This window comes from Lissotriton vulgaris, chromosome 5 (assembly GCF_964263255.1).
Source record: "Lissotriton vulgaris chromosome 5, aLisVul1.2, whole genome shotgun sequence".
NCBI lineage: Eukaryota > Metazoa > Chordata > Amphibia > Caudata > Salamandridae > Lissotriton > Lissotriton vulgaris.
Window position 1 is genome coordinate 1,622,879,618 of NC_141693.1, and position 19,902 is coordinate 1,622,899,519.

The window sequence follows — 19,902 nt, forward strand, 5'->3', positions numbered from 1 at the left end:
GGAGCATCTGAATCAATCAAACACTTACACCCAGTCAAAAGATCTGGGTTTAATCCATCACCGTTCTTTAGCCCACTCTGCCACCCCAGTTCAGACATGGCTATATGCAAATCAGTCTGACCCTGTGCCTCATGGAAACAGTCCAGCCGAACTGCCAAGCCATGTCTTCCCTGGACTGGAAACAAGCTTCCGAGAACCGGTTTCTGGCATTCCAGCCGTCTTCATCCCGGCTTGCTTGAATCCAGTTGCAAAGTGAGCAAGGGACTCGCGTCTGAGCATACCCTGCCACACTTATGGTGGCCAAAAGCGGTACAAAAGGGGGCGGTGATGGACGGAGCATCTGAATCAATCAAACACTCACCAAAGAATGCTAAAAGGCTAAACAACAGTGATGGATTAAACCCAAATCTTTTGACTGGGTGTGAGTGTTTGATTGATTCAGATGCTCCGTCCATCACCACCCTCTTTTGTACCGCTGGGTAGTGTAGGGGGTCATGCTGGGGTTAGTGTTTTAGGTAAGTATGGGCGAAATATGCAAATTCGCGGTCCGCAAATTCGTGCGAAATGGCAAAAAAATCCACGAGTTTGTGAATTTTTCCACGAACTCGCGGATTTTTGTGCCATTTGCACAAATATGTGACCACGTGTGCCTGTTACTTTGCCAGCGCGCCAAAAGGTGCAGAGGTCCCTTGAGTGAGCTTGCCATTATAGTGGGGACGGGCGGGAAGACGTTTCATACCGCTAGTGTGTGGTGGACGGGGCCAAACGGGCGGGGTTTCTATGGGAGTTCATATGCATCTTGTTTATAAAGGGTCAGAGACCAAGCAGAGCAGCAGATGAGGAGAAGGCAGTATCCTGGTCACAGGAGCTACACGGGGATTGTGCTCAGGAAACTCATGGATGCAAAAATACGTTTGGCATAGGACCCCAGAGAGTAGAGATGCGGTGTTCATCTATATGTTATATGACTGTCTCACTTACAACCTGAGAGAATGGACTCCGAAGGCTATAGGGTGTCCTGCTCATGCAGTGGCACCCTCATACTTAGAACTGTGCACTCTGCCTTCAGGATTGAAACTGTCTGCTGTTGGGGTGGATAATAGTTGTTAAGTCCAGTGACACTAGATATAGGGAACCTATGTCTGTCGTAAGTGGTGTTAGCACCAACTTAGACAGGCTGCAATTGCAGGCCTGTAGTGACAGTTTGAATGGTTTCCCACAGGTGGCATAATACATGCTTCAGCCTATGGGAGAACCCTGGGGTACCTATGTACTAGGTACCTTAGTAACAAATATTAGGGACTTATAACGGTACCCCAGTATCCAATCTGGTATGTACCTAAGTACCTACCATAATACTTCAGTTTAGAAAGCAATGAGAGTGGGGTCCTGATTAGCAGGATCCCAGTCAGACTAGTCAGAAACAGCATAGTACCAGGCAAAATGTGGGGTTTATCATAAAAGCAGATCATTCTTTCCTACACCTTCCCTTAAAAGTTCTTTCTTTACTGCCACCTCTAAAACAGCAGGAGTGACCATAGTGGTCCCCCTACATTTTGAGGAAGGAGGTACTCCAAGTTTGTAGAGATTAAGGGACGCCTCCTGGTATATTCCATGACTGTAGGAGACCACATTCTTATGCTGGCCTCCTTGTACGCCCCAAAATAGGGTCAAGAACGCTTCCTGAGGATAGAATGGTGCTCTTAGGTGGAGGACCTTAACTTGGTGTTCAACAATAATCTGGATTGCTCCACAGACTGACTTGGTCACAAAGGGGCTATATCCAGGGAAGGGGCAAAATGGCTTCAAAAGATTGGACTGAGGGACCTTTCACGGTTACAACACCTCCAGACTAAGGACTATACATCTTACCCACATGCCCATAAGACATACACATGCCTAGACCATGCTTTGGGAACAAGAGAGCTCTAACTTTCAGCTGCAAACACAGAGATAGAGACACAATAGCTATCAGTCACACAGCGGTATCCCTTACTTGAGCCCTCCATCCCATCTGCCGCACCTCCCGGCCATGGAAAATGTGAGAAACACTACTACATAGGCCAGAAGTGATGTAGATGGCCCAAGCGATTGTAGATTTTCTAGGCATTAACAAAACTGCTGATACCTTTTGGAGGGGAGGAGCCCACGTCAGCCTTCATGCAGATGGTATGATTGTGGACTTGGATAACTTGGTTGCATCTCTTTTAGCCTTTTTGACCAAGATAGAATGTTTTAGCGAGGCGGTAGGCTTCCGCATTAATAGCCAAAAATCTCAAGCCTGTAACCTGTCAATCTCTCCGGTGAAAGAGGAGCAGCTTGCTTGCTGTTATCCAGTCCAATGAGTGACCATGCCTATCCCTTACATCAGAGTCCAAATAACCCCCACAGTAAAAGCAACTGCAATTCTTAGTTATTGTAATGGACAACATTGACTTTACACTAGGACTTGACCAAGGGGCGTATCAGCTATGGCAACATGTAGGATATAGTTCAATTGGACACCTCTTTGACGAAGAGGGTACTCTCCCCTTTCACCAGCTGCATACAGACCATGCACTGCTAGAGTCAAAGAGACTGAACTACCTGCAGGTACAACATTGGCTCACCCATCTGCCTTTATGCACCGGGGCACAGAGGTCCGCCACTCCTTTCAAAAAGTAGCTAGTCACGAAGACCTGTATGGAATATATATTGCAACAAGCCATCCCACTGACTAAGACAGTGGGACAGAGATGTTGGGTGATGGAAGTGACGCATCCTCTGTCCCAGAAAGTGTGGGAGGAGATCTACAATAGGGCATGACACACAGCGCGACACACAGCCAGCAAGGAGATTGCCACCAAAATCACAAACTACAGGTACCTTACACCAGTATCTACTTCAAAAGGAGCCCAGAGGGAGAAGAGAAATACAGGGCTGCCCTGCACTCATAAATCTTCAATACAACAATAACCCTGTCTCTGGGCGAATTATAGAGCAATTCTTTGTCACAGAAAGAATATCTCTTGCCAATTTCTTCTGTTACAACACCTCTTTCACAATCATTCTTTATATGGAGGTGCTGAGCTATGTTACGCCTTGCAAAATACATTTTTTATATAATAAAGACTTCCCCCGTTGAGTAAAAGAAGGGAAGAATTTCCAAAGGACAGTCAAACCAGGAAACCTCAGCCCAATACACAAGGTGTTCAAAAAATGTGAAGGACAAAAATGACCCCCCACGGGCGCACCACCTTCGGGGCACTCACCAGATCAGGCCCTTTTCCCATCATAGGCAGTAATTTTTTATTGTCCTAGAAAAGAAAAAGAAAGATAGAAAGAGAAGTGTCCGAACCAAAAAAGTGTAGAGTGCAGGGGAGCGATCACCAGTCTCACTCCACTGGTGACAAAGTGGTTAAAATCAACAGGCACACCTCTTTCCAAGCTTTATTCCTAATTATTAGGTGTGGTCTGTTGAATTAAAAAGGTTGGTAGCTAACATCGCATACCAATACCCATTGCCAACATGTTTCTCTGCCTCAATCAATCCCCGGCAGATTCTTCAGGGCTAAACGCTTTGTCAAAGCACCACTATTAAACACTTTGTTCTCCTTGCTTTTACTGACAAACAAATAGCTGCAATTTTAGCAGGCCCCTCACTTTTTCCCAGAGCCCCCCTGCTAAGTACTAACTCTGCCAGGGAGGAATGGGAGAAATTGAGTCATCTAAAAAAGAAACACGTGAGAATCGCCCTACATGGGCTCTTATGACTGAGTGTTACAGAGCAGGAGCAGCACTGGCCAGTCTCTTAGTAAGGATAGAGCCATGCATTTTTCTGGAAGACAGTAAATTTAGATCGGATTGGAGCTTTATTGCAAATAAATGTACACAAGATGTCAAGTCAAGTCAAGTCAGAGAATTTATATAGCGCACTACATACCCAGAGGGTCCCAAGGCGCTTAGAGAGGGGAGGAAGATTACTTGTCACATATCCACGTTTTAAGCTGCTTTCTGAATGCTAGGTGGTTCTGGGTAAGGCGAAGGTAAGCGGGGAGTGAGTTCCATGTTTTAGCAGCCAGGTATGAGAAGGATCTGCCGCCCATGGTGGTCTTGTTGATGCGAGGTACAGTGGCGAGGGCTTGGCTGAAAGAACGTAGTTGGCGGGAGGGGGTGTAGAAGGACAGTCGTGAGTTGAGGCATTCTGGTCCGATGTCGTAGAGTGATTTGTGTGCGTGGGTTAGCAGTCGGAAAGTGATCCTCTTATTGACGGGTAGCCAGTGGAGGTCTTTAAGGTGACCGGAGATGTGTTCGTTGCGTGGGATGTCTAATATGATCCTGGCTGAGGCGTTTTGGATTTGTTGGAGTTTCTTCTGGAGTTTAACGGTAATGCCTGCGTAGAGGGTGTTTCCGTAGTCCAGTCGGCTCGTGACCAGAGCATGGGTGACTGTTTTCCTTGTTTCGGTGGGGATCCAGCGAAATGTTTTTCTCAGCATGCGAAGAATGTTGAAGCAGGAAGAGGATACGGCGCTGACTTGTCTATTCATTGAGAGTGAAGAGTCCAGTATGATGCCTAAGTTCCGTGCGTGGTCTGTCGGGATGGGTGCCTTTCCGAGGGCTTCCGGCCACCAGGAGTCGTCCCATGCAGAGGGGGATGTACCTAAGATGAGGACTTCTGTTTTGTCTGAGTTCAGTTTCAGACGGCTTTGTTTCATCCATTCGGCAACTTCTTTCATTCCTTCGTGTAGGTTAGTTTTGGCGGTGCTGGGGTCATTGGTGAGAGAAAGGATTAGTTGAGTGTCATCCACGTAGGAGATGATGTTGAGGTTGTGTTGGCGGGCGATGGTCGCGAGGGGGCTCATGTATACGTTGAAGAGGGTGGGGCTGAGTGAGGATCCTTGTGGTACGCCACAGATGACTTCAGTGGCCTCGGAATTGAATGGTGGGAGGCGGACTTTCTGAGTTCTTCCGGTGAGGAACGAGGTGATCCATTCAAGTGCTTTTCCTTGGATTCCGATGTTATTGAGGCGTTGTAAAAGGGTGCTGTGGCAGACTGTGTCAAATGCTGCAGAGAGGTCGAGGAGGATGAGGGCGACTGTGTCTCCATTGTCCAGTAGAGTTCGAATGTCGTCTGTTGCTGCGATGAGGGCGGTCTCAGTGCTGTGATTTGCTCGGAAGCCAGATTGTGAGGAGTCGAGGGATTTGTTGGCTTCGAGGAAGGCGGCGAGTTGGTTGTTGACAGCTTTCTCGATGACTTTGGCCGGGAATGGAAGGAGCGAGATGGGGCGGTAATTTTTGAGTTCGGTGGGGTCCGCTGTGGGTTTCTTCAGAAGGGCGGTGAGTTCAGCGTGTTTCCAGTCTTCCGGGAAGGTGGCGGAGTTGAGGGAGCTGTTGATGACGTCTCGGAGGTGCGGTGCTATGACGGAGTCTGCTTTGTTGAAGATGTGGTGAGGACATGGGTCTGTGGGGGATCCTGAGTGGATGGAATTCATCAGGCGGATTGTGTCCTCAGTGGAGATGGGGTTCCAGTCGTTAAGGGTGTTCACGGGGGGAGAATGTTCAGCACAAGGTAGGGTGGGTTGGTTTCCGGGTTGGTTGTCGAAGCTGTTGTGGATGTCTGCAATCTTGTTGTGGAAGAATGAGGCTAGGGAGTCGCAGAGGGCTTGAGAGGGGGTGATGTCGTTGGAGTTGGCCGAGGGATTGGAAAATTCCTTGACGATGTTGAAAAGTTCCTTGCTGTTGTGGGCGTTGTTGTCTAGTCGATCCTTGAATGCTGTTTTCTTGGCCTTTCGGATTAGTTGGTGGTGAGTGCGGGTGGCGTTTTTGAAGGCGTCCTTGGTGCTAGTAGTTGGGTCTTTTTTCCAGGCCTTTTCGAGGGAGCGGCAGAGTTTCTTGGACTTCTTAAGATCATCGTTAAACCATGAGGCCTTTTTGCTGGCAGGTTTGTTTTGACGTTTCTTCAGTGGTGCCAAGGTGTCGGCGGTGTTGGATAACCATAGGGTGAGGTTTGCGGCGGCTTCGTTTGCGTTAGAAGAGTGGGCTGGGGTGTTTAGAAGGAGCGATGCGGAGATCTGGTCTGTGGTGATTTTGTTCCAGTTTCTTTGCAGAGTTGGTTGGAGGTGGTTGGTGGGTTTTGGTTTGTTGTAGGTGAAGTGAACGCAGCTGTGGTCAGTCCAGAGGAGCTCCGTAGTGTGGCTGAAGGAGACATGATTGCTGGAGGTGAAGATGGGGTCGAGTGTGTGACCTGCGATGTGGGTGGGCGATGTTACCAGTTGTTTAAGTCTGAGGTTGGCGAGATTGTCCAAGAGGGTGGTGGTGTTGCGGTCGTTGATCTTTTCAAGGTGAAAATTGAGGTCTCCCAGAAGGATGTAGTCTTTGGAGGGGAGCGCGTGAGGAGTGATGAAGTCCGTGATGTCTTCACTGAATTTTGCGCGGGGTCCTGGTGGTCTGTAGAGGAGGGTGCCTCTGAGTGTGGTCTTGGGGTCGATGAGGATCTGGAAGTGAAGGTGTTCAGAGTTGGTGAGATTGGCGTCAGAGCTGGTTGAGATGCGGATTGACTTCTTATGGACGATAGCGATTCCTCCTCCTGTGTGGTCGGTGCGGTCCTTACGAATGATCTTATAATCTTCAGGGATGGCAATGGTGATGTCTGGGGCGGAGGAGGCGTTCATCCAAGTTTCTGTAAGGAAGGCGACGTCCGGAGAGATGGTGTCTAGTAGATTCCATAGGTCAATGGCGTGTCTGTGGACTGATCGGGTGTTGAGAAGGATGCACTGTAGGTGGTTGGGGTCAGGGGTCTGTGTTGTGGTCGTAGCGGAGATGTTGTTGGTACCGATGAATTTGCAGGAGTAGCAGGAGAAAGGTCCATGGGTGTGTCCAGGAGCGGCTTGGACGCAGTTGGGGGCGCGGCCGGGGTTAAGGGCTCGGAGGGTGGAGGCATCGTAGGTGATGCGGGAGGGCAGCGCAGCGCGAGGGCCAGGGGGTCTGGCGCTGGGCGCGGTCCAGGCGCGGACGGGCGTAGACGGGCTTACCTTTGGCGCACCTTCGGCGTGGACGCTGCGCGTGGGGACATTGGCCATAAATGGATGTTGGAGGGGGCGGAGCGTGGGAGGGGCAGCAGCTGGGAGGCGGTAGCGGGGAGGAGGGGCGGGCCAGGAAAGTGCAAGCAGCAAAATGGAGGGTGAAAGTGTAGCTGAGGCAGGGGCAGCAGATGGACCAGCAGGTCGGAAAACAACACAGCGTCACCACAGAGTCAGTGATGTAAGTTAATGGGCCACCAAATGCAGCGTAAGCACACAGGCACAGCGCTGTTTAAAATCGGGCGCTTAAGGGCTAAGATTGCAGTATAAGCACACAGGCACAGTTACACAGCGCAAAGCACAAAGCACAAAGTGAACACAGCGTCTGCACAAGTACAGCGCTAGTTACCCAATTCGAGCTGCGGCGCTCACAGTGCGTGAGATCAGCGAGGGAGGGAGGGAGGGAGGGAGCGACCGTTCGGGAGCAAGTCCAGGCGGTCACAGAGGGTCAGGGGACGAGGCGATCCCTGTGTTCGTGGGTGGGAGGGGCAGCAGCTGGGAGGCGGTAGCGGGGAGGAGGGGCGGGCCAGGAAAGTGCAAGCAGCAAAATGGAGGGTGAAAGTGTAGCTGAGGCATGGGCAGCAGATGGACCAGCAGGTCGGAAAACAACACAGCGTCACCACAGAGTCAGTGATGTAAGTTAATGGGCCACCAAATGCAGCGTAAGCACACAGGCACAGCGCTGTTTAAAATCGGGCGCTTAAGGGCTAAGATTGCAGTATAAGCACACAGGCACGGCTCAACGAGAAGCTTCTCAAAGAGATTTTGGAATTAGAAGAGAAGATAAAACTGGATACGACTCTGGTAGATATCAAGGAGCACCTCCAAAGAATTCAAGAAGACCTTAGTGATTACAAAAACTATATGGTCAACCAAAAAATTAAAGGTCTAACCCGGAACCTAGAGAGATACACACATGAATGGGCTTTTCCACATATAAATGAAGACTATTATCAAGCAGGTCAGGGACAGCAGAATTTAGGGGGACGTCCTAGGGGTAGAGGAGCAAGACAGTATATCAGACGTACCCCAAATAATTGGACGTTCAATAATACCTCCAGCGAGGAAGAAGAAGAAGCCGAACAAGGGAACAGGGTTAGATTTAACCAACAAGAACGCAACAACGAAGATCTGGGACACCTCCTGAGGTCTTTTTTAGGACGAGGACAGAGGACCAACAGAGGAGGAGGCCAAGCGGGAAGAGGCAGAGGGAGGGGGAATCAACCTCCACCATGGCAAACGTATTTGCCCAGAGTGACTCGCAGCCGGGGCCGGACTCAGACCTGAAGACCAGTATTGTGGTTAATCTATCCGACCATGTTCTTACAAGCAATGAAGAAAGAGTGCTTAATTAAGGCCTTGGTTTTATTCCTAGTCCTATGCATGATGCTTTTAAATGCAGGATAGAATTTCATGAGACCATGCAAATAATTAAATTCAAGAAAATCTCTGTGGTATCTTTTTGTCCTTCACATTTTTTGCACTTTTGAAGGATTGCACAACTTGTGTATTGGGCTGAGGTTTCCTGGTTTGACTGTCCTTTGGAAATTCTTCCCTTATTTACTCAAAGGGGGAAGTCTTTTATATATAAAAAATTGTTTTGCAAGGCATAACATAGCACAGCACCTCCACATAAAGAATGATTGTGAAAGAGGTGTTGTAACAGAAGAAATTGGCAAGAGATATTCTATCTGTGACAAAGAATTGCTATATAATTCGCCCAGGGACAGGGTTATTGTTGACCTTACACCAGTATGCCTTCATAGAGGCAACCCTACTAAAGGTGCTGACTGCTGAAGGGTTTGTGGGTCCCTTGAGACACTGCTTTGGGAATGCCCTAAGCATATAGGTTACTGACACACGATCCTAACTGATGTAGATGCCCACCTCAATACACAGTCACCACGATTCCCAGTATATATCACTCTAGGGCTCCCTAATGCCCTTACATTTCCACTCAAATCCTGTAGAAGGTAGCACATTGAGCCTACATTGGGAGCCGCCCTTCAGAATATCGTAACACATTGGGTTATTGAAATAATCCCGACACAACTGTGTTAGACCCACTGTTTGTGGCATGTACTGGCCATGGACTCACCCGCACACTTACTACCAAGGATGACTCATTTAGGGAGCTTTGGCAACCATTAATAGCCCTGTTATCCATGGAATTTACAAAGCTAACCTGCCCCAGATACCTTTGCTTATTGAGGTTAATGAAGAAAGTAGCCCCTTCATGACCAAACACTTCCAACCAGAGCTAGGCCACTAATATGATACAGTGCCTTACAGAGTAAAGAACTTAGAAGTGAGTACCCTGGTGAGGTGTGGGGGCAGCAATGGAGCGTTGGGGATTTGCTTTCCCCGGAAAAATGTAGAGTCTTGAAGCAGAGCCATTGTGCTCCTAGTAAGCTACTCCATCTTTCTGTTAAAATATATTAAAGAGATTTGAGCTATAAAATATTGCAAGAAATTTTGTATTTAATTTTGTGTAATCATACGTAATTTTGCTGAAATGTCACGTACTTACCTGAAAGCAAGTTATGCAAATTTTGCACACTCCCAGTTGTAAGGTTTCTTTGACACTTTAGTACACTTTATATTAAAAAGCTGTATGCTCTTTATGCCAATGGAGGACCAATGCAAATAAATCCATTGCATCTACTCAGTGACCCTTATGTGTTTTAGAAAATCTCAAAACTGTGATATATACAATTCAAGAACCAATAATCACTATCTACCTAATGTGGCACTGCTGCTTCCCCTGGCTCAGAATTGTATCAGAAGTGTCCTCATTTGATCAGGAATTCTATGACACTCCTGTACAGCCTAACCTTTAGAGTTACCTCTATAACCTTGACGGTCTCTTTTTCACAAGGGGCCACTCACTGCATTTAACTACAAAAAAGGGAGCTGAAACTCTAAAGTTACATGATGCTGCTGATGACAGTGATTCAGACATGGTCAATACGTCAATATAAGGCATGACTGATACTATTAACTGGTGTGAACAGCCAGCAACAGCATCACAGAAAGACTCCTTACCTCTCAGTTTTCAAGACATTACATTTGTAGAGTAACCTAAGAAAAATATTTTTTGAACGAGTGCTGTCAGTTCCTTAGTCTTCATCATGTTGTTGCTTGAAAAAACAAAAGACAAGAGGCATTTGACAAAATAGGAACAGTTGGTTTAATTAATCACTGGCCGGGAACTCAGTTACATAAATCGGGTCTGAGGTCTTTCTCAAAGTACAATAAATGTCAAAGCCTTTCAATACACTTCTCTAGGTGTCATATAGTTCTTCTGATGATCCTTTTTTGGAGAAAGATTGCTGGCCTTGTCTGTGGGGTCATAAATTAAGCAAATGCCTGTGAGCCCTCAACCTTGCGTGGACACAGTGGCGACCAATGGGTAGAATATCCAGATGTCCTGCATGAGGGGCACGTGATCACTGCATTTACTGTGTGTTTACTGATTGGTTGTGTATTCCTAACTTCATGTGGCATCCGACTTAATGGTATTAAGGAACGTGAGCACCACTCAGGCCATGTGTGCTTTATTGGGACCAATTTCCCTGGTCTATTGGGGTATCGCTGCACTTATCTCTGGGGATGGACCTGATTTTCTTAGGATTTTGCAGAAGGATACATTAGCATAAACAAAAACACCTAGAAGTACTGGATATCAGGTATGTGAAAATCGTCAAATATGGTTGAGTGCAGCTTCAGTACAATTGGCATAATTTATTGTAATAACTGCTGTTGTATATAAAGCTAAATATTTATTTATTTGTCTTTTTTTCTCTTGTTGCTTTTGTCTTTTTTATATATATCAGCACATCTAAAATCCGACATCTTATGCTGTCTATTTTCTTCTAGTCTTTTTCAGACAACAGTATGGAGCAGAGAAATCACACTAATGCGAAGGAATTCATTTTCCAGGGATATCCAAGTTCTCAAAATGTACAGTTAGCCCTATTCATTTTACTTTTACATGTTTATATGCTGACAATCGTGTCAAACATTTTGATCATACTTTCAGTAAAGGCTGAGCCATTACTGCACACCCCCATGTACTTCTTGCTCAGTCATTTCTCATTTGTAGAGATCTGTTACACCTCAACCACAGTGCCAAAAATTCTTGTTGATTTGCCGAGAAAGCATAAAACCATCTCTGCTGCTGGATGCCTTGCACAATTTTATTTTTTTATGTCTTTTGGAGGGACAGAAGATTTTCTCCTTACTGTGATGGCTCTTGATCGCTTTCTGGCCATTTGTAGGCCACTTCATTACAGTACTATGATGACCCATACTATATGCAAGAAGCTGGTTGGCACATCCTATATTACCAGTTTCATTGTTGTTTTGATTCCCGTTATCTGGATGTCCATGTTGTCCTTCTGTTTTCCTAATGGCATTAACCATTTCTTCTGTGATTTTGCTCCACTTCTGAAACTTTCTTGCACTGACGCCTCCATTAGCGGGCTGATGTTTACCATCATAGCTTGTAGTATAATTCTCTTCTGTTCTCTAATGATTCTGTTGTCTTACACATTTATCATCATAACAATCCTGCGAATCCCATCCACCAAAGGCCGACAGAAGGCCTTCTCCACATGTGGCTCTCATCTCATGGTGGTCACCATCTTCTATGGAACTCTGATATTCATCTATGTTAGACCAACAGGTCAAGACTCATTCTCTTTAGACAAAGTGGTGTCTGCCTTTTACACAGTCTTTGTACCACTCCTGAATCCACTAATCTATAGTCTAAGGAACAAGGAGATGAAGCAGGCAATGCTCAAGGCACTGAGTTTACTGATAAGGTTATGGAAGAAGTAGTTTATAGTGGCAGGAATAATATAGCGTAGCAGCGTAGAATGGTAATGAGCAGGTTTTCAGTGGCTACCTCAGAGTTTGTCTGCAGAAATGCATGTGAACCTGCATGAAAGAGAAGTACTTTCAACTTGACTTAGTACATTTCTAATAAACATTGGATGGGCAACTACATTTATCCTTATGAACTGTCCAGTAGAATCCAAAGCAAGTACTAAGTACTCAAAAGGACTACCTGCTCTCATCTTTTTCACTCTCTTACCCATGTGATCCCAGATTAGGCTAACCTGGACTCGTTCATAGTATAACGTTTTGGGATTTTTATTTTTTAAAAAAAGGGTTTTTTATGTTTTTTCCAAATAATGATATCTTAAGACCGCAATTTTAGACATATTGAGACAGAGTAATGGTTTTGTGGGCATGGTACTCTATCACAAATGCTATTGGATATCCTGTTTACCAAACAATTGGTAAGAACACCCTAGGAGGACCTCTATCTTTCCATCACTGAATCTCCATTTTCTCCATTGACAAAAACCTTCTCTGATTGCCCAATAGAGTTAGGACCATCGCAGGAAGGGCATCATACTGCTCCCTCTATTTAGAATGGACAGTGTAATATATTTATTTCTGTCTTAATGTCAGGTATGACTGCCAGCAACAAAATATTATTATGAGCCCCCACTCCTGGGGAAAATAAATCCCTGAGTGGTGGGGCCAGTAATTATTTGTTTTACAATGACAAATTCCCTCTTTGAAAGTTTGTTTTTGTAAACCAAAAGCTTTAGTTAAGGTCTGAGAATGTCAAAACTGGCAGTGGCCATTCACCTAACATCTTTTACCTTCTCTGGAACTGCCATGTCAACAGTTCCTACCATGGTACAGAGATCACGTCTGGCTGGCAGTAATCTTTAAACTTGGCAGATGGTACTCTGTCAGAGTGATGCATGTAATTTCCTCCACTAGACTGACAGATAGTATTCCACCAACCAAACTCTATATCAGGCCTAATATTTACTGGGCTTCAGCTACTACCTTCGCATTGGGTTTGGGAAAGATCTTTGCAGTGTTGATGTTGAAGTTTCATTGGACCAATGGACATGTAGTAGATCTGCACATATTCCCTGCTTGAAAACATGACTGTATCATCCTATCAGCCTCATACTTTGACAGTTCTGCATTATATCCATATTATGAACATCATTTTTTGGTGGTCAATAATTTGATCATGCAGCTGTTTTCTACAATGTGCTAAATATTAATATCTAAATATTTTGCAGTATGTCAAAGCTAGCAGTAGGAGTGTGCATGTTCCAGCCCTGGTAAGATGATCTGTCGCAAGTAAGGGTGCATATGGAGAAAAAAACTATGATTTTGCTCATAGTTTTGTTAAAGGGATTGGAGTGAACATGGGAAGTTCATAATATTGGGCTCTTACATCCTATGTCCTCTGTCAGCATACACACCCTGCAACAGATCCATCAAAAGGCTCTGAGGTCACCAATTTGAGGCAGCTAGGTAATGCTCAATGAAAACCATTATTAAATTAAAAATCAAAATGAGAGTTAGGTGACAACAATATGTGAGACACCTTTCTCTCGCATTCAGGTTGCAATGACAGGCCTTGAACATGTTTCAGAGCGCTACCTAAGTAGGTGCAAGAAACAGTGCTGCAGGCCCACACCATCAAAAATGAATACAGCAAAATTGGAATCAAGCAGGCAAAATGTTTACGGTGAGACCCCCTATGGCTGACAGGTATAACACATGAACTTTGGCTGAAAAAGGGGACAACTACTCAACCTCTTATGAGTTTTTTTGTTGTTTTTGTTTTTGAGGAGTTTTATTAAGGTATATCCAGCACATTCTCAACAGTGTGTAGGTGCAACCAGTCTGCTTATTTAACACAAATGTTTGTACTTAATTTAAAAACATGATTCACTTTTTTTTCCTAAATAGGCGGCAAAATAATAAACATTTGGGAAACAAATTTCCAGCTCTTAGGTTTCATGAAAATATTTTACCTTCTTATAAAAACAACCCACAGAATCACTGGAATGTTTGACAGTTATTTTCTTTTGAGACCTCCCCACTTTAAGAAACCATACAACATATACAGGGTAAAATCATGATCCAAAGTCCATAAGCATGACTTACACAAAAAGGGACACATTGACTAAAGTCAAAAACTACCATCACTTATTCTTTCCAAGTACCATACAAACTAGAACAATCACAAATTCTTTAAAACAATGATCATTGCGTCGTAGATTTATTTCCCAAGTAACCGAGATGAAGATGGAGACTGAATGATGGAAATAGAGGACAGAGCTGATATTACTTGGACTTGGATTCTTTTTCATCAGATGCTTCAGCTGCTGGCGTCGTTTTCAGAGTGGTTTTCTTCCTTGGCGTCATCTTGCTTATTTTCATCCTTGCACTGCTTTTTTGGCCTTTGGTTCTGGCTTAAATGGAGAAGGTTTAGCTGACAACCTGGCTGACCACCTCTTGGGCTCGTCCTTGGCTTCACCTTCAGACGCAGCCGTTCCCTTGAGCATGTTTGAAGGCGGCTGTAATGGCTTTTGAAGTCTGAAGGTCGAAACGCTGCAGTGAAACTGACTGCAACGAAGAGTTTAATATCAGTATAACTGTTAAAAGATCTTTATTGCAAACAGTAAAATACACTAGCACGCAACCAAAGTACATGAATGGGCTGCCAACCTCTTGTGAGTTCTTATCATCAAGATGGAAGACCTTGGAGAGACCATCAGCATTAGCATGGTCTGCCCCAGGTCTGGGTTCCACCGTACAGTCCATTTCCTGTGGGAAGATAGACCACCTCAATAAAGTTGGATTCTTACTCATTTGCATTTGCCACCTTTCAGTCTGAATCTAGAAGGGTGTCCCAAACAGGTATGGTCTCAGCTTCTTCAGTGCCCACTGCCCAGCAGTGCTTAAGCAAAGGCTTCCATTTCAATAACACTTCACCTCTGGTCCCTGAGATGTAGCCTTCTAGAGATGAAAACTACAGATTGGCCTAGGCCCTCATAATTTAACTGGGAAAGAACTAGCCATATGCCATGCTCTGATGCATCAGTTTGTAAAAGGAATGCCCTGGATAATTCAGGTTCCTTGAGCACAGAGGCTGTGCACATGCCTGCTTTAAGGAGTCAAAGGCGTTCTGGGATGTATCTGTCCAGAGCAAAACCAAAGGGTATGAGGACGGAGTGTTGAACATTGCAAGCACTCACCCCCAGTCAACTGATGTGGGTTTAATCCATCATCATTCTTTAGCTCACCCCGCCACCCCAGTCCTGACATGGCCATATGCAAAACAGTCTGAGCCTGTGCCTCATGGGAACAGTCAAGTCTGAACTGGGGCTTAAAATGTTCAACACTCCGTTCACCATCCCCTTTGGTCTTGCGATGTATCTGTCCAGATCACCTTTCTAGGCTACTTCTCAGTAGTCTTCTAAGTCAAGGGGGCAACAATTGTGCCATAGCCCTTGACAGACCACCTGTAGTACCTTCTGCGGACCTCACTTTGAGTTTTTAGGGGCTCCCATTCCATGAGATTTTTATCTTGACCTGGAGGGGTTGCACCTTACCCCTCCCACCAGATGTGCCCAGTACACCACAGACCCTTCCCAATCTAGCTCTTAATTACTTTGAAAGTCAGTCCTGTATTTCACAGCCCTTGATATTTGTCACACTAAATATATGTTTCTTATAGGGCTACCCCTAGTGTCTGAGTCCTTATTAGGGGAAGGACAAACTCCAATGTCCATTCAGAAACAGACCCTATGCCCAAGTGTGATTTTTTTATCAGGCCATATTAAAAATGACATACAAATCAGAACCGTTCATAAAATGTATATAAAAATATATCAAGTGCCTCACGTAAGTGACCACGATGCGTCTGTTGGCTGTTATGAAATTCCTCGCTTTATCATCATTTTCAACTTTCCTATATTATCATGGGGAACTGACATCAATCATAAAGTTAATATTGTTCCTTGAGTATACTTCTCTAAAGCAAAAAAGCACACATCAACCTCCCATAGGTTGTCATTCAGGAAGAAATGGCTATTCTGTCTTTTTAACAAAAATATATATTGAGAAGCATTGCCAAAGACAATAGGTCTCGCCAATACACCATTTATTGGCTTTGTCAATGTTTTTAAGACATATTGAATAGCAGTGTATCATAAAAGAACAATTAGACATGGCTTTTATGTAAATCATATTTTTGAGGTGGTCCACTATCTGGTATAAATATTCTTACATGGGTACCATGTCAGAACGCTCCCTCAATGGACACTTAAAATATTACATTGCAAAATACTCCCATTAGCTCTAAAGTCATAGATATGTAAGAGCTGATAAGGTCTTGGCCTCTGCTGTTCAAATATGAGGCAGCAAAGAAGAGTGGCACTGAAGTCAACTAATGGTATGCAGTGGGCAGTCTCCAAGCCTTTTGTGTAAACGTTTAGTGTCTCACAAGCGAGAATGCATGTGCTAGTGCATGCTGCCCATGCAGACTCAAGCTCAAAAATGTGTCTTCTTTTGGTAAAACTTTGTGATTCAGAGGCTCAAGGTTATATTCTATTTTATAGGAGCCCCTTATCATAAACATGTGATTGCCTTGTGCTGAGGCAAAATAGCTCACAAACCTATAGAACATGTTTTGAAGAACTTGAGTCAGGAAGGGACCTTCTTCTCTCCTGAACCTTATAACTTATTGGTATTCAAGACTCTCCGAATGGGGACCATTTAAGCCCCTGTGACTTATGGGCAATAAACGCTCTGTGACTGACTGATATTCAAGACTGTGACTGAAGTATATTAAAAGCTCTGTGACTGAGTGGCATTGAGGACAGTGGCTGATTGACATGCACAACTCTGGTGTTTATTCGAGATTATGTGGGACATGCAATACTTTGGAACATGGGAGGCACTCATGTCTCTGTAAAGGGCATTTTAGACCCTGTGGCTGATAGGCATTGAAGGCTCTGTGATTGGGTGCCACTGGAGTCTTTGTTACTGATTGGCATTAGGTGTTTGTGACTGATGAGTGTACAAGACTTTGACTGTGGGGTATTTAAGCCAGCGGAATTGCTAGTCATTTATGACTATGTGGCAGATGAATGCTCATGAGTTGGGAATTCTAGACTCTGTGACTGACTGTTTTATTAGAACCTGTGACTGGGAGCCACTCAGCAGTTTGTGATTAAACTGTAGTCAAGAGTATGCAGCAGATGGGAAAATACAATCTGAGACTCTGTAGACTCTATAATTGATAGAAGGTGCAATCTTGCAGGATTATCTAGGGGACTACCTGTTCCATAATGCCAGCACTGGAAGATGAGAGGAGGTAGTGGGCCCCTCACCCAAGTGGCAGTACTTATGAGTACACAACTGATACCACAGTTCAGTCCATGCCTAGGCACTGCCTGAGTAAAGACTTGACCAAGAGTGGGTCTGTCTCAGCCCGTCAGACTCTATGCTGGATAACCCCTCTTGGTCCCTCTACATTGGAGACTTATTCAACAATATGGGTAAGAGAAAAGCCATACTCTTACCATGTAATGTGTTTAGCTCAACTGACAAACAAATTAATAGTTCTTCACCAACTGATTTAACTGTTACTGTAGAAGGTGTTTTATCTATTTTCAGCATCTTAACCTCATCTAGTGCAGTACCCACAAATACATTTTTTGGCCTCTAACCCCTATATCTACAGCTCCTTGAGTATTGGATCCAAGTAGGTTGTTCCCGTTAAAGACCCAGGAAACCATCATGATGGCCATGTAACTACTAAGTTTTCTTCAGTTCCCGTGGATGCATATAAAACAGACACTCCATCAACTATAGAACAGACCAAAGCTGAAGCATTGGAAAGGATACTGTTGGATAAGATGTATCTCGTATACTAACTGTTTTTGAGCCTGTCTTTGAGAGTCATGGTTTTAACTAATTACCTTGGCAAAATAGTCTTTTGATCAATATAAAAATTAAAACACCCCACTGGTTACATAAACAGGGGTGTCTCAATATTTGGCAGAACTATTGATTGGAAGGGTTGGCTGGATTATGTGATCTATTACATTGTGTAATGGTAATTATATGTTAATATATTTTCACAGTCCTTTTATTGTATATAGGCTGTTCCTGGCTATGGATATCACTGACCTATCTGAAAGAGTTATAAAGCTGGCCGATTGGGTGTTTTATAAACCTTCTAATCCCACAAATCAGTTACATTGCAACACATTACAATACATTTCATTCCAACTCATTACATTACATTACTGTTACAAAGCATTACAGTGAATGGTCATGCAACTTTGGGTTAGATCAACAATCACCTATTGGTGCCTGTAACCATTTTACCCCAATAGAAGTTTGGGATGCAATCGATTGACTCAAAAGCTGTGATAGGTCTCCATTGGGTGCTCTAGCGGATGATTTATCTAGCCCTTGGAATAAATTTGACTATTCAGTCTAACTTCAATTCCCTTAACACATTTGAGCATAGTGACATATTTACAAGCACAACTAGAATTCTGTGTAGTGGTGATCTGGATGTGTTTTCTAGTTCTGCTAAAGATCAATAAACATTTGTATCTTGAATATTAGTGGGATGCATTCAAAGCTTACAGATCAAACATGGCCATATGGTATTAAATTGTTACATGTTATTTTGCTCCAGGAAGCCTGGTAAACCATTACAGTTTATTTACATGGATTTGTCCCATTCTGTACTCCAGCAACACCAGCTATATCTGGGAGGGCGAAACTGGCTTCAGTACTTAGGCCGCAGCTTCTATGAACAGTAAAGCAAGTTGTTTTGCCATTGAAAGAACAATTGTCCAAGGTATTATCTTGAGAGGGGAACATCACTAATCATAATATTAAAATGTTTCTTAACAACAACTTTCATAAGAAACAATCTACATAATGTATTCCTTTTGTTTAATATAGATCATATAGTTGGGATGCTGTTCCAAAGGGCCCCATTATTTACTTAATAATTGCTGATGATTTTAATAGTAAGATCAAAAGAGACCTAATGCTTGAGGAGACACATTAGACATATCACACTTGAATGGCTCTCCTCTTGTTATTGATAGCTATCACAAACAAGAAGTTGCTCTCACTAACTGTGTATTACAAAGGATTTTCCTGGCTATTCACTGCCTTATTGATAACACAACGTTGTGTGTCCCTAACTTTATTGGTCGGGGTAGCCCATCAATTATTGATTATATTTTTATTTCTTTGACTTGGTGACTACATTTGTTAGTTCATGTATCAAGTCTATGCCCCATAATCACCATAACACTACACTTTTGTTGATGAAACTACCAAGTATTATGGTGTATGCTAGAACTGACTTTTGGCCTGCCTCCCTATATTTTTATGTAAATATTTTTGCTGATTTCAGGTCTCTGAGCACTTTACCACTGTTAACTAGTGCTAAAATGCATGTGCTCTCAACCTTAAACATGTTATGATTGACTTACACCTGTTTGGTATATTTATTTTATCTGTAAGTCACTTGTAAAGTGGCATACCATTTAACTAGGGCCTATAAATTAAATTTTACTAATGGACCTTCATCACTGATTGTGCTACCCACTCAAGTAGACTTTCAAAGCAGGCCTGCGTGCAGTTTACTGTCACTTCAAGTTGGCATCTAAAACTACTTGCCAAGATTTAAACTCCACTCTTAATAAATAGGTCGCACCTAAGGAAGGCTATTGGTAACACAGAGGGCAGGGTGCTATGTCAGTAAAAGGTAGGACATGCACTTTTATGTTTGACATGTCCTGTTAATGACAAGCTGCCTATTTCATTTTTTAATACAGTGATGCACACTCCTCTCATGGGCTAGCATTGGACATTCCTTAATGTACTTTTAAGCTGTAATTCCTGATTGGAGAGGAATGGCATATTTCCTGTTTCATATGTTTGGAATGGTCTTGATAAATCCTCTTTACTGATG

At 43.9% G+C, this 19,902-nt stretch overlaps 1 protein-coding gene across 1 annotated transcript; it reads left to right on the plus strand.

Moving 5' to 3' along the window:
- The first annotated feature begins 10,955 nt into the window (after positions 1-10,955).
- Positions 10,956-11,900, plus strand: LOC147716851 (olfactory receptor 5I1-like). The gene has a single exon (XM_086919806.1). The coding sequence runs from the start codon at positions 10,956-10,958 to the stop codon at positions 11,898-11,900; it is 945 nt and encodes a 314-aa protein (XP_086775932.1).
- Positions 11,901-19,902: the final 8,002 nt, after the last annotated feature.